The sequence below is a fragment of the Notechis scutatus genome, chromosome 2 (genome assembly GCF_049901735.1).
Source record: "Notechis scutatus isolate UNSWTSFEM ecotype Mainland chromosome 2, rNotScu1.2, whole genome shotgun sequence".
In the NCBI taxonomy this organism is placed as follows: Eukaryota; Metazoa; Chordata; class Lepidosauria; order Squamata; family Elapidae; genus Notechis; species Notechis scutatus.
In genome coordinates this window covers 199,712,007-199,726,460 of record NC_142010.1, presented here as the reverse complement: position 1 = coordinate 199,726,460, position 14,454 = coordinate 199,712,007, and the positions used below count along the sequence as shown (strand labels likewise).

General features: G+C 35.6%; 1 protein-coding gene across 2 annotated transcripts in view; it reads right to left on the bottom strand.

The window, feature by feature from the left end:
- The window catches only part of MAMDC2 (MAM domain containing 2), a 54,182-nt gene that overhangs the window by 4,681 nt on the left and 35,047 nt on the right, over positions 1-14,454 (bottom strand). Inside the window, exons 6-12 of one of the 2 annotated variants that reach the window (XR_015748038.1) lie at positions 11,140-11,396; positions 10,164-10,257; positions 8,751-8,897; positions 6,490-6,755; positions 2,739-2,832; positions 1,837-1,985; positions 1,089-1,348 (exon numbers count right to left, since the gene is read on the bottom strand). Coding sequence is in view for 1 of the 2 variants with exons in the window: in XM_026675386.2 (XP_026531171.2) it covers positions 1,089-1,348; positions 1,833-1,985; positions 2,739-2,832; positions 6,490-6,755; positions 8,751-8,897; positions 10,164-10,257; positions 11,140-11,396 (1,271 nt within the window). In the remaining variant the exon portion in view is untranslated. Of the gene's footprint in view, positions 1-1,088; positions 1,349-1,832; positions 1,986-2,738; positions 2,833-6,489; positions 6,756-8,750; positions 8,898-10,163; positions 10,258-11,139; positions 11,397-14,454 lie in introns of both variants that reach the window. The other variant, XM_026675386.2, reaches the window with a different exon arrangement.

Here is a 14,454-nt window from a genome sequence, read left to right as displayed (position 1 = left end):
GACTATGATTAGGTATATTTAAATGTATTATTATTGTTAACTCTGTAAAAAATATATTGAAACTTATAGCCTTTGAGGACTATAAATTCAGGGGACCTAGCAATATAATCCTTGGACTGATTAATTTTTTTAAATAATTGGTTTTATTGGTGTTTGTAGAAAATTGAGATATTGGAATTATGGTGGAACATTGAGTAATATTTAAAATATTAAAATATTAGTGATTCAGTAGAGGACTACAAACACATTGTGTGAAGAAATGTTATTGATGTTTAAATATAATTATGGAGAAAGTGATAAAGAATAAGGAGAGAATGGTATTGTTTAAAGAAAGATGTGGATGTGGAAGAACCCCAACAAATGGGCAGGGGGGGAAATGAATACAAATTGGGAAAATAGTATTATATACACTGATATATAAAAGAATTCATTATAAATACAATGTGCATATTAAGGTTAGAAGTTTGAAGACAAAGATTATGTATATTTAATTGTATTATTAATGTTAGCATTGTGCAAAAAGTATATATTGAGTATATATAGAGAGGGGGGGAGGAAGGAGAGAGATTGTTAGATTTGTGAAGTGTAAAGGATAAATGATCTATAGAATTTCTCCTTTTTTGTATATAATTTTTAGACTGCTTGAAAAATGGTTATACAGTGAAGGGTGGAGTATTTCACAAACATCAGTATCACCTTCCTAAGTAAGGGCAAAAACATCATATAGCATCTATGAGAATATCTACACAAATTTCTTCTAAATATAATTTCTAAAGCAAATGCTCCATCAAATTAAATAAGAACCTTAGGGGAAAAAAATACATGAGAATTTTTGTGCATAACATCTGACACAGCTACTATTTTTAATGAGAGACAGGCTTATTTTAGTTGCTTATACATCAGTTTAGATTCAATTAATTCAAGACTATCCAGTGCTATTTTAAACTGGCATGCTTCAGTTTCATTTTTTCCTTACGGGTCTTGGATAATTTATGACTGTTACTAGCATTTAACAAACTTGTCAACTGGAAAAAAATTTGGGCCATAAATTAAACATACTGATTCATATAAAGGAATTGTTAACTTACCTGATGAGATTTATCACATGTATATTCTATTAGGCCCCTTAACCATGAGATGCTTTGTTCACCACGTCTTCTCCAGATGAGGATCTCCTTTTTAGAACCATGCATTTTCAAATAAACATTTAACAGTCCGGTCCCACGTCCATACATATGATAAAAAAATATAAGACACTGATGTCCAAATGTCTTTCGTAATAACCTTGAAATCAGTTGTGCCTTCTGTCCATATATCATATTAGAAGCTTCTATATACATGTAATGTCCTTCAAAAAGAAAATATATGAAAGTATATTTTAAGAGATTTTATAATTCATATAGAGTGATTTAGATGTCTGAATTTTACTAGAAACAACAAACTCCTTTCCATCACTTTTGAGAGTTTTTTTACACCTCAAAAGTACACATATTTCCAACATTTATTCAATGATTTGTCTATCTTGGCAGTTATTGATCTTTTCCAATATGAATTAACTTCTCTCAAATCTTACCCAAAATTATCGGAAAAGTCTGGAAAAAAAACAACATAACAATTGTCTTATTTATTGAAGAACGTTCAGGATACGATTTTTTTAGCATAAACATTTTAAAAATGAATAGTTTTTTTTAAGCATGGAAATCCTGATCTGTATGTTTAATAGAAAAGAATAAGTATCAAGTGTTCTCATTTATCTTGGAATAAAAAGTATTCTTATTTGATATTCCATTATATTATTTAGGTCACTTATCACCATTTAATCTATAACTTACCTACCCCAGTAGTATGGTCTCCTGTTGGACCAGTGTAAGATGTAGGAGTTGGACTTCTCCTCCTATGCCAACCATGCCGATTTCTTGGTTGCAGAGTAAATGCACACTCATTTTTTTCAAAGGTACATTCTCCAGGAAAATCAGGTGGCATATCTACCAAACACATACAGTAAAATGCAGTTATGTTTAAGTATATCTAAGTATATCTAATTGACCTGCATAAAGCTCCTGGTATGGATAAGGCTATCAGTTTTATTCAACTGGACTTACAGCATAGAAACTGCTTTTCTATCTGAATTTGTTAATTTGATGCCCCTCTACTCAATTTTTAAGAAAAAAACAAACTACATTACATTTTCTGCTTTCAAAAAATTCTAGGCAGATATTACTTTTCTAAGTAAATATGATTTTTCATTTAAAATAGATTTTATAAGTAATAACATATAATTAGTTGCATGTTTTACAATTTGGCTTGATATTGCTAAGATAAGAGCTAGTTACCAATAGAAAACCATGTAACTATTCATGGTTTAGTTAATTCAAATTTCACTGCAATCCCTTGAGTTTACTTATGATTTATTAATTATTAAAATGGAGAAAAATATAGTTTTTTTAAACTTAAATCTATATCTCCATCCACTATGGAATGGTGTGTATACAGAATAGAATAGAATAACAGAGTTGGAAGGGACCATAGAGGTCTTCTAGTCCAGTGTTGGAGCATTCACAACTTTTGGAGGCAAGTTGTTCCATTGATTAATTGTTCTAACTGTCAGGAAATTTTTCCTTAGTTCTAAGTTGCTTCTCTCATTGATTAGAAATATAGAACAGATGACTAATATCAGAAGGTATACATCAATTGCAATAAATATACATACTACGGACTTGAAATGTAATTAATTTTACCAGCACTATGACAGCTTCCCAAATTCACTGATATATCATCTAGTGCCACTATTCCACAATCCCAAAAGTTTCTACACCAGCTCAGAAACACCACCTGAAATTTGCACAAAAATACAATCTTAATTTTTTCAAGCCCATTTCCCCCAAAATGCTCTTTTAATCAGTTGAATTCTATAAAGCATTTGAAAGAGATGCTTTATAAAGCATATTAAATATTTGCACACATATTCCTTGAATTGCTTCAACATCCTTTGAAAGTTGCTTCAAAGGATGTCAGTACATATGGGGATGCATTCACTTTACTCATGATCTCAAACGAAATGTTCTCAATCTATGTACATATCACAGACAGACAAAACTTGAAGCTAACATTTTCCCAATATTTGTGGGGAAAATGTTTTGCTTACTACAACTAATTTATAAACAATCTCTAATGCTCTGAACACACGGAGCAACCAATTTGTATTTCTTGCATCATTTTGTCAGTTACATATAAAGAAAATATAAGTATAAAAGATTGCTAACTTGCTGTGTTTCTGGTTACTTCCATTTTAGCACAAATCTGAATTAAACAGCAATTTGGCTTATTCAGATTTTTCATTAATGAAACAGCTAAGAAATTCCTAGCTAATTCTATAGTATTACTATAACTTGAAACATGTAATTTAGAAATGAATGTTTATATTTGAGGTTATTGTTTCAAATTATATTTGTTCTGTAGATGAAATAAGTATATAAATAATTGAAGTAGAAATATTATTCAGGCATTTGATACTTTCTTCAACAGAACACAATACTACTCTCTGAGCTTGGTTGTTTGCTTGCAAACATTTCATTACATGACTATGGTAGATTAAAAAAAAAAAAATCTAAATGGCAGCTAGCAGAATTTTTCTGAGTATTGCCAGGAGGATCTTTCAATTCCCTACCATCTAGGTCCAATAATAACCTTCAATCAGAGTAACCAATGCAGTGGTGGGATTTAAATTTTTTTACTACTGGTTCTGTGGGCGTGGCTTGGTGGGCGTGGCAGAGGAAGGATACTGTAAAATCTCCAGTCAGAAGTGGTATTTGCCAGTTTTCTGAACTACTCAAAATTTCTGCTACTGGTTCTCCAGAACTGGTCAGAACCTGCTGAATACCACCTCTGAACCAATGCCATTCCATTCCATGACCAGGGCCGAATCCTTACTGGTAGAGATCTAGACTAGACAATCTGCTTTTCTTAAGGAAGGGGCTTTTCTTCAGGAAAGAGTTGTACTCATAACGTCCCCATAGCAGATGATACATAGATTTACCTCTTCTCTCTCCCTCTCCCTCTCTCTCTCAAACCAAAACTTACAAAGAAATGTCTAAAATAGAGTTAAAACACCACTAAAAGTAATTACAATAGCAAATTTATCTGGTTAAAAGCATTATGGAAACAAATTGGTTTCCAGCCAGAACTGTACTTAGAAATGATATTAAAGGTCTTTTACAAAAATTTGTAAAATTGTTTCACAACTTATGTTGTTAGTTGCGAAGTCATGTCCGACACATCGTGACCCCATGGGCAACATTCTTCCAGACCTTCCTGTCCTCTACCATCCTCCGGAGTCCATTTAAGGTCACGCCTACTACTTCAGTGACTCCATCCAGCTATCTCTGTCATCCCCTTCTATTGCCCTCAATCTTTCCCAGCCTTAGGCTCTTCTCCAGTGAGTCCTTCCTTCTCATTAGGTGGCCAAAGTATTTGAGTTTCATTTTCAGGATCTGGCCTTCCAAAGAGCAGTCAGGGTTGATCTCCTCTAGGACTTAATTCTTTGGTGCTCAGCCTTTCTTATGGTCCAACTTTCACAGCCATACATTGCAATTGGGAAAACACAGCCTTGATTATATGCAGTTTTGTTGGCCGGGTGATGTCTCAACTTTATTATTCACGACTTTATTAGTGATTATATTATTTTTTCTGCAGAATGCAACATTGTTCAAACATGGCTGAAATGTAGGGTCCTTGGTACTCTCTGAACTTGGTTTTCTTGCAGATATTTTATTACTAAACTAGTTAAGTTTACTTATCAGTTAACTAGTTTGGTAATGAAATGCCTGCAAGAAAATCACCAAGCACAGAAAATACCAAGGAGCCTACAGTTCAACTCCAAGCTACAAATATTCTCTTTTATCAATGGCTGAAATTTCATAAGCAACTCAGTATTTCAATGATTTAATGTCCTTTTTATACTTTATACTTTCTAGGGAAAAAAAATCCCTGAATTCTAGAAAAAGCACAATATAGTAAGGAGCATGTTTTTATACTAAGATCTTGTTACAACCTGAGAAATATAATAAAAAATAATATAAATAATATAAATTTTATATATTTTGTTTTAAGTTTATTGCATTTTATTTAATTACACAAAGCAATCAGACAAATATTCTAAAATAGTGTTTTTCAAGTAGCTCATTAATGTTAGTGGCTAATTTCTTCTATATAAAATATTGTAGTATCAGTAATTGGCTTAGAGAGCTAATTTCAAATAGATACTCCAAAATGTACTCATCCCTGGAAACCAAGTCTTTCATTATTATGCTTTACAGCTTTTCCAGCTGAAATGACAATGACTAAATATTAAATATTTCTTATTTCTTATTTGAGGAAAAATGCAGAGTAAAATACGTTATCAAAAAGAGTTTCTGATGGCTGAAATTTTTAAATTAGAGAAGCTGTAAAAGGAAGTAATGGAGAGATCTGATTCTCTTATGCTTTTGACATTTAAGGATGGCCAAGACTCAACTTGGCTGCTGAGGGTGTTTACTATTTCTATAGACACTTGGAAAGGGAAAATCAAAGTTGCATAAAATCAGTTGCAGGGAAGATGAAGTAAATGCTGGTTGTGATCTACCAGTAGTTTGCTATACCATGGACTGCTATAAAGATTCTAAACTTAGAATCTTTTGATCCGGAATATATATTCCCAGATAATATAAGCAAACAGTATATTGACAGCCATGGAAGTAGCTATTCATTTTACTCTCTATGCATACAAAACACATTATTAATACATTTGTCACAATTGGCATTAATATTTTAAATTTGCTTTCCATTTGGGTCAAAATGATTAAAACAAGATTCTCTCTGGTACAGTTTAAAAATGTCATAAACCTACTAATATTTTCAGTATGAATGGCATACTTGCATATGAACGGAACTTCAGGTGAAGTAAGTGTAATATGTGGCTACATGAGGTTACCTTCAAATTTTCCATTTATAATACGTGGTCCCAAATTATATACAGTCTTGTTAATCAACAGAAGTTTCAAATGCGCCTGGTGTGAATAGGTATGTCACAAAAAATAATCATATTATGATTTTAGTATTGCATGCTATTCAGTGGCTGGGTGCAGCATTTCCACTGATATTTTTGTCATGCAAACTGCTAGCAGGATTCAAGCTCTAATTTAACTAAATAAATCTAAACAAAAATGCTACAACTCTTCTTTCCAGAAATGGATAACACCATAGAAATTAAAACTTGGATTTTTGTTTAATTGCTTTTTTCTCTGTTCAACCTCCTGCCACACAAACCATATAGTGACTGCTCTTCTATCTGTGGTCATATTCCCATCTGTCAGGATAATTTTGCTGTCTCTTCCTGGAAAAGACAGAAGATGAACAAATCCTTTTGCCTTTTTTTCCACAGAGGAGTCATTATGACTCATTTAGGAGAATCTGAAAATAACAGTATCTGAGACAGAAAACGTTGGTGGTTACCTTGCAAGGCATGGGCTTTCTGAAGGGGATTTCAGCTTGAGTCCAGACTCTTTGGGGAATTTCTGAGACAGACCAGATTTTTTCTTGGACAATATGGTTTTCTTCAAAGATATAAACAGCCAGGGAATCTCTCATTTTGAAAAAACCAAACAAAGCGTAATAAAATCTCAGACAATATTGTAAGTTTTCTGGCAGAGTTGGACTATATAAGCGGCCAATATATCCAGGTTGCGATGTAAACTTTGTATTTGCCAGCAAATAGAAACCTGTAATGCAATGCAATGTTTAAATCATTTCAAGCAATTTACTCCTCCTGGGATATTTCTAGGTATTTTATTGGACTTCCACTAGCATGTCTGCAAGCTAGGGCTGCTATATACAGTAAGACCATGTCCCTAAAGAGCTATTTCGTACAAAAATATCTTAAATAATCTTTCCAGGCTTGGATATTTTTAGTTGCTATTTTCCAGTTGTTATAGAGATTGATACATTATCTTTACAGCAGGGGTGTCCAACCTTGGCAACTTTAAGACTTGTGGACTTCAACTCCCAGAATTCCTCAGCCAGCTGGCTGAGGAGTTCTGGGAGTTGAAGTCCACAAGTCTTAAAGTTGCCAAGGTTGGACACCCCTGCTTTACAGTAAAATAAAACATTTTTTTACCCAATTTTTAAGTCTAATTTTGTTCCAAAGCTATTTTACCCTAACTATAGTAATGATAATTAGGTAATTGGGTTACATATACAGATAATCATCCTCATCTTATGACCACAATTGAGCCCAACATTTTTGCTGCTAAGCAAAGCAATTAAGTGATCGTTGTCCCATTCCATGATCTTTTGCCACAATTGTTACGCGAATCACCTACAGTTATTATGTAGTCATTAACTGAATCTGGTTTCCCCCCATTGACTTTGCTTGTCGGAAGCTGGCTGAAAAGGTTACAAGCAGTGATCACATGTCTGGGGACAGTGCAGCTTTCATAAGTACATGATAGTTGCAAAGCGCCTAAATTTTTATCATGTGACCATGGAATGATGGTTCAGTGCTTAAAGATGCTGAGCTTGTCAACTGAAGAGCTGACAGCCCAGATTCAGGACTCAAGCTCCGCACAATGGAGTGAGCTCATTACTTGTCCCCAGTTCAAAAGCATCCAAATGCAAGTAGATTAATAGGTACCACTATGGTGGGAAGGTAACAGTGTTACATGTGCCTTTGGCTATAATCATGCTGGCCACATGACTATGGAAATTGTCTTCTGACAACACTGGCTCCCTCAGCCAAGAAATGGAGATGAGCACCATGCCCCAGAATTTAGACTAAGAGGGAAACCTTTACCTTTTCACCATGGGGATGCATAATGGTCATAAGTGTGAAAACTATCATAAATCCCTTTTTCCAGTGGCATTGTAACTTCAAACAGTCACTAAATAAATGACTGCTAGTCAAGGACTGCCTGTAATTTAATTTTCCTGCCTGGATTTTTCAGTGAGCAGACCATTAAAAAACAAACACACACACCCCTTTTCTGAAATTCATTTTTAGATCTTCAGACATACGTATCACTTTTGCACAGAACTAGATATCACTATATGTATATGGGTCTGGCTGAACCTGTTTCATATAATACTGCTATGTCATTTATCATATTAATGCCTTGATTTGAAATGAAGCAATTCACCACAATTGTTCTTTTAATAGAAAAGCTATTTTGGAGGTGAACCGGAACATCAGACTTTGCAGTTTGGCCAGTAGCTCTTTGTCTAGTGAACTTATACCTCAGGCTTATATCATTCCCTCCCCACCACTCCTTCCCTATTTGTAGCATCTGATCACTGCTAGTAGGAGGGGGGAGCCCCATGGGTGAAAACTCTTTAAACTGAGATCTTGTTTTAGAGATTTCTGAAATAATACTTCATCTAAATTTATGTGAAGCTGGTACTAGGTGATCCAGGTTTCATAATGTTTGCACAGTTACATTTATCTCTTCATATGATCTGAAGTCACATACATATTCTTATACCAAAGCAGAATAACTGAATAAATCCCAGGATTCCTACTTCAAGTATTTTATTTAAGGCTCTTTCTTTGGGACTCTCATAACAAGATTTTTTTCCACATCCTGTAGTAGCTCAAGCCTGTCAAGAAATTGCTGAAATGTCCGGATATCCCTCAAAGCTTCAGGAGATTTGGATTGAATTCAGCATGTTGAAGAAGTTAATGTACCCACCCTATATATCTTCCAATAAATATGTTTACTTACCTGTGCCAGTAGTGTGGTCACCCGGTCTATATGCATTAGGCTTCACTTTTATCCTGCTCCAACCAGAACCATCCTTGTAATCTTGATAAAAATGGCAAAAATTCTCCTCAAAAGTGCAACTTGCCTGTAAGGGACTGAAGGAAGTGGCTAAGGATAACAGATCAAATGGAAGAGCATTAAAACTGCATACTTGAAAGAGTAAGCTGATAAATACTAGCAAAATCAGTAAGAAGGAATCAGTCTGTTTGTCCATTAATAGCAGTTATGGATAGTAACACTGAATAAAACATATCCAAAAGAGAATTAAGGATTCCACAGAACCAAAAGATTTCCTTCTACCCATATAGTCACACATAAATACAAGGCTACAAAAGGAAATGACTCAGATAATTCTATTTTCAGTTAAAGTAACTTGCATTCTCCAGTGGAAATAATTTGTATCAAATAAAAAGTTAGATGATAACCATGGAAGATGTACAATGAGTCTATATTCAGTATCTGTTATTACCTCAGTAATAATATTCCCACCAGTAATATTCAATTGTTTAGAAAAAGCAATTTTTAAAATGCTACTTTCCTTAACATATGCATCTGCTGCACAACTTGTTCATTTTTTTATATACTTAAAATTACTGAAATACATCTTTATTCATCATTTGTCAGATGCAAAGTATTTTAGTCATAATTTCTGAGATGAAAACACTATGAATTATACACTATGTTTATACTGTATACATGCTATGTTTATACTGTATACAGTATAAACACTATGTTTATACTGTAATGAGCTCCACTTTGTGAATTGTGTCATTTTGCTTTAAAAGATATATCTTTCTTCAATATCTTAATTCAATTTCAGTAAGAAGATGGGGCATAGAAAGGTCCGTTAAACCTATGACAATCTAAGTATGTATACTGAAACAGAATTGTAGACTGCAAAGAAGACTACAACATACAGATGGCTAGAGATACAGTTTATGAGTAGCTATATCCATTCAAAAAAGTTCATCAATAATTTGTTCAAGTAACGCTTGTGTTGTGTGATTGTTCCTCATTATTTATAGGATGTTGTTTTCTTATGGATCTTTCCTATGTTTTTCACCAGTAATGGGGAAAATATGTGCATAACATCTTTTTATTGATAAAGTCCTGTATGTGGGCAGAACTCTTTTTACTCAATAACAATTGATGTCCTAGTGTTTAGCTGTCTTTCTGTCTATCTTGTATGCTACCCATATTGCCTCAATCGACTATATCATAAGAGGGATATTACCAATGCTTGTTGATGTTGAAGATATATTGGGTTGTCTTAATGTGTAATAGCAGTTAAATTACTATTTGACAAAGAAAAATGTGTATTATGCAACATATTCATGTTCATTTAAAATATAAATTAAGGTGAGAAACCTGTACCTGTTTGATTGCTACAGAAAACTGGGGAGAAAGAAATGTCATCAAGAGCCAGATATCCTCCTTTGGCACTGCTAAAAGCAACTTCAAAAATAACCTGCAAAAATATCCATAGTTAGACTATTATTATAAAAAATGTTATTTTGGTGATCACATATTTTGAAGAAGCAAATTCAATCATTCCCAGCTAACCCTTATTTATATACATAGGAAAAAGCCTGAAGTCATATTTTTCTCAAATCATTAATTGTTTATGACTCAAATAATGTAGTTAAAATGAAAATAATATCAAGGGGAGAAAAAAGAATTAAAAACACGTATATGTGTATGTGATTAAAGTTACAATCTCGCACTCACTTACCTAGGAGCATATGACTGTAACTTTAATATCATATTATAAGGGGGAAACTTTTTGATATCTCTGCTGTTACTCGTCCTTATCCCAGAAACTTGGGATGTGCAGAAACAAACTCAAATTTACAACCCTTATTGTTCACTTGCTAAACACATACATTCATGTTGTTAGAACTATCTATTTTCCACTATCTACAAATAAGAAGTAGTGATTGGCAACACGTATTTGTATTTGTCAAAGAAATGTGCACTGCCTCACATGCCATTTTCCTACATCTTTTTTTAAGTGCCATCTTATAAGAATCCTCAAAGGAGTTTAATTAAAGGAAATAATTTATAATGAGAAAAATCATTACTCCATACCATTCTTAAAATAAATAAAATAATGTTAAGGCCCTACTATATTAAAAGGACGCTCTAGTTTAGTATAACATTACAAATTCTATACATAGTCCTAGATTTATGTCCATTTGTTCAGCAACCCAGGGCCTTTCCCACTCTTCAGGGGAATCTTGCTTAACAACAGCAACAACTTATGACCATAATTCTGAGTTCAATTGTGGTCAGAAGTCAAGAACTAGCTGTAATATGCAAAGATACAGGCCTGTTGTTTTTATACCCTTACCTCCATTGGATATGGGGCACTGAAGTCAACTTCACCTAACAGCCAATCATTACTCGTTGGTCTATCTGCTTTCCAAAGCTCCTCATAAAAGCCATTTACATCTCTTGTATAAATAGTAAAAACAATGCCACTTTCTTGCTGTACTTGATAATAAAAAGATAAACAGCCTGACATTGGAGTTAGTGTCTTAGGTGAAACCAGTTGAGCTACTTCCTGAAAGTGCTTGACGTAGAGAGAATCCACATACATGTAATGACCTACAGGAGAAAATAGCATAATTGTACATTGTTTTAGAAAATTTTGTACAAAGACATGATAACAATGAGCTCCTCAGAAGCAATATTCTCAGAATATTTGCTCCTCTGATTTAATATGTTAGAATCAGTGTGTCTGCAACTCTCAGCACTTGGATTATCAACTTTACTCTGGTTGCTTGATATGAACATATCACAATTAAAATGTATCCTTTTTGGCTTATGTGATAAGAACTGGCATACCCAAAGAGAGGAAAAGATTTTAATCAATAAATGTAGAGTTTTGAAATTAGAGTATCTAAATGTTTTAGCCAAAGTTATACAGTATGTTCCCAAAAAAGTGGTAGCAAAAAAAAGTTTACTGATATACAGATAACAGATAATCAGAGTTGGAAGGGACCTTGGTTGGACCATCTATTCCAACCCCCCACCCAAGTGGAAGACCCTACACCAGGGGTGGGCAAACTACGGCCAGCGGGCCACATCCGGCCCGTTGGTCTGTCCAATGCGGCCCGCCCTGAAAAAAATCGCTGCCATTGGTCTGTCCAATCTGGCCCGCCCCTGAAAAAAAATCGCTGGGCGTGGCGTAATTGTCCTGTGCCGCGTGGCCCCCAAAGCTGCAAAACAGTGCGGAGCGATCTAGGGGTAGGAAAGAAAAGAAATTTGCAAAGGCCTCGGCTGGGAGTTCGAAATCACCTTCGAGTGCGACCTCTCCGAAGGTGAGTCCCGCCGATCCCCCTTTTCCGGGGCTTCCAGGCTTAAACTTTGCTCGGGCGGCACTTTAAAAGCCTGCTCCCAGCACCCGAGCAACTTCCCAGCAACTTTTGGCTTCCTTTTAACTCGCGGGCGCTGCGCCTGGCCCCGAGCCGCGCGGCAGAGGAAGCCCGGTGGGTGGGCAGGCTGCTTGGAGGAGCGACCCGGCGGTGCTCCGGCAGCAGCAAGAGGCAGTTGCGCCCGGGCTCCGCTCAGGTGTCCGGCTGGGGCTGTCAGGAGTTGCTACCACCGGCGCAGCTCCGTGCGGCTCCAGTCCCGCGTTGCCTTGGGAAGGAAAAGGCAAAACCAGGAGCCACTGAGCCTGAGCCTCCGGTGCCGCTGCTCCCGTTGCAAAGCACCACCGCGGCTCTTCCTTTTTGCCTTTCCTTCCCGAGGCAACGCGGGACTGGAGCCGCGTGGAGCCGCGCCGGCGGTAGCAACTCCTGACTCAGAGGGCCTCCGGGGGAGGGGAGCCTCCGAGGGAGGGGAAGAAGGAGAAGTGGGGGGGAAGGGGGCGATTCCCAAAAAATCTTGTGCTGACCCGGCCCGTCTGTCAAATTTTAAAAGTCAATGCGGCCCCGAGCCAAAAAGTTTGCCCACCCCTGCCCTACACCATTTCTGATAGATGGGAGTCCAATCTCTTCTTGAAAGTCTCAAGTGATGGCGCTCCCACAACTTCCGAGGGCAAGCTGTTCCATTGGTTGATTGTTCTCACTGTCAGAAAGTTTCTCCTTATTTCCAGGTTAATTTCTCCTTATTTCCAGGTTAAATATTAAATATATACAATATAACATTAAAGGATATCTCAGTCAGTTATATAAGGTTTAATCCTAAATAAATGAATATAATAACCTAGTAAACCTAAATTTATTATAATTACATGAAACACATGCAGATTTAGATGCATATATTAATTCTAATGTTTTAGTGATGCCAAATCAGTACTGAAACTGCATGTCAGATATCTTTCAAATTGCAGCATATGTAAAAGACTCCTTTCATATTTTGCATCTCAAGCAGAGAAAAATACCAAAAAAAAAAAAAAAACAGTCAGCCTGACATGAAGAGGAGAAAAAGATCAAAGTATACATATTAAAAGGGGGTATGACAGAATACTAAGAAGATGATGCTTCATTGTTTTTGTGTTGGTTTGTGAGGTTTGATGCCAAGCAGAAGTTCCACAATAGTAACAAGAGCTAATGTTTTTAAACCACTAGCTTCACTTATTAGTCTTTTCCCATTTGGATTATGAAAAATTATTGGCTTGACATCTGATACCACTTTTATGGTTCTGGCAAATTTCTGATTTCCCATGAACTCCCAGCACAGATTTTATGTTTACTGTAATTTGTTCAGTACATCTTTGTTATCCTCTTTTGGAACTAGCAATCAGCCTAAAGTCTAAGCAAAATTATATGGGACAATATATATGCTAACCCTTGTTTAAAGTTAACCCAAAGACTATTTAGAAATTTCTGGATGCCAAATATGCAAAACTAAAAAAAAGTATACTAATGACCATAAAAACTGCAACTTTATGTAAGTAATATGTCTTTTTTAAAAATAGGTCAGCTTATTTTATTTATTTATTTATTTTTATTTATTTGATTTCTGTAGCTGATCATCTCAGCAAACAACTCTAGATAGCTCAAATTCAGAAATACACATTGCAATTAAAAATCTTAAAAACAGTAAAAAAATAAAAACAGTAAAAAAGTTAAAACATTAAAACATCTAATTTGAGTATATATAAAGCAAGATATCTGGCCTGAACAATATGTAGCACCCCAAGGCCATTCTAATCTCCAGAGTGAGAATACTCCACAGAATAGGAACTGCTGCAGATAAAGTTTGTCTTCTAGTCCCTGTCACCCAACATTTTTTGACTGATGGGATCTGTAGCATGCCCATCCTATTTGATCTAATTGGATGGGTAGAAACTCTTGGAAAAAGGTGGTCCCTCAAGCACCCTGTTCCCAAGCCATGTAGGGCTTTATATCAGTACCTTGAATTGCATCTGGAAACATAATGGTAACCACTACAGTTCATGTAGGAGTGGCATTACATGTGTCATATACCTGTCACTAGTTATTACCCATGTGACTGCATTCTGCACCAGTTGAAATTTCTAAATGGTCTTGAAGAGCAGCCCCAGTGTAGAGGCTGTTACTTTAGTCAAATCTGGAGATTACAAGGGTATGAGTTACTAGGAGCAAGGCTTCCTGATCCAGGTGTGGATGCAACTGGCACACCAACTGAAGGTGTACAAAGGCTGTCCTGACCACAGCTGCCACCTGCTCTTCAAGCA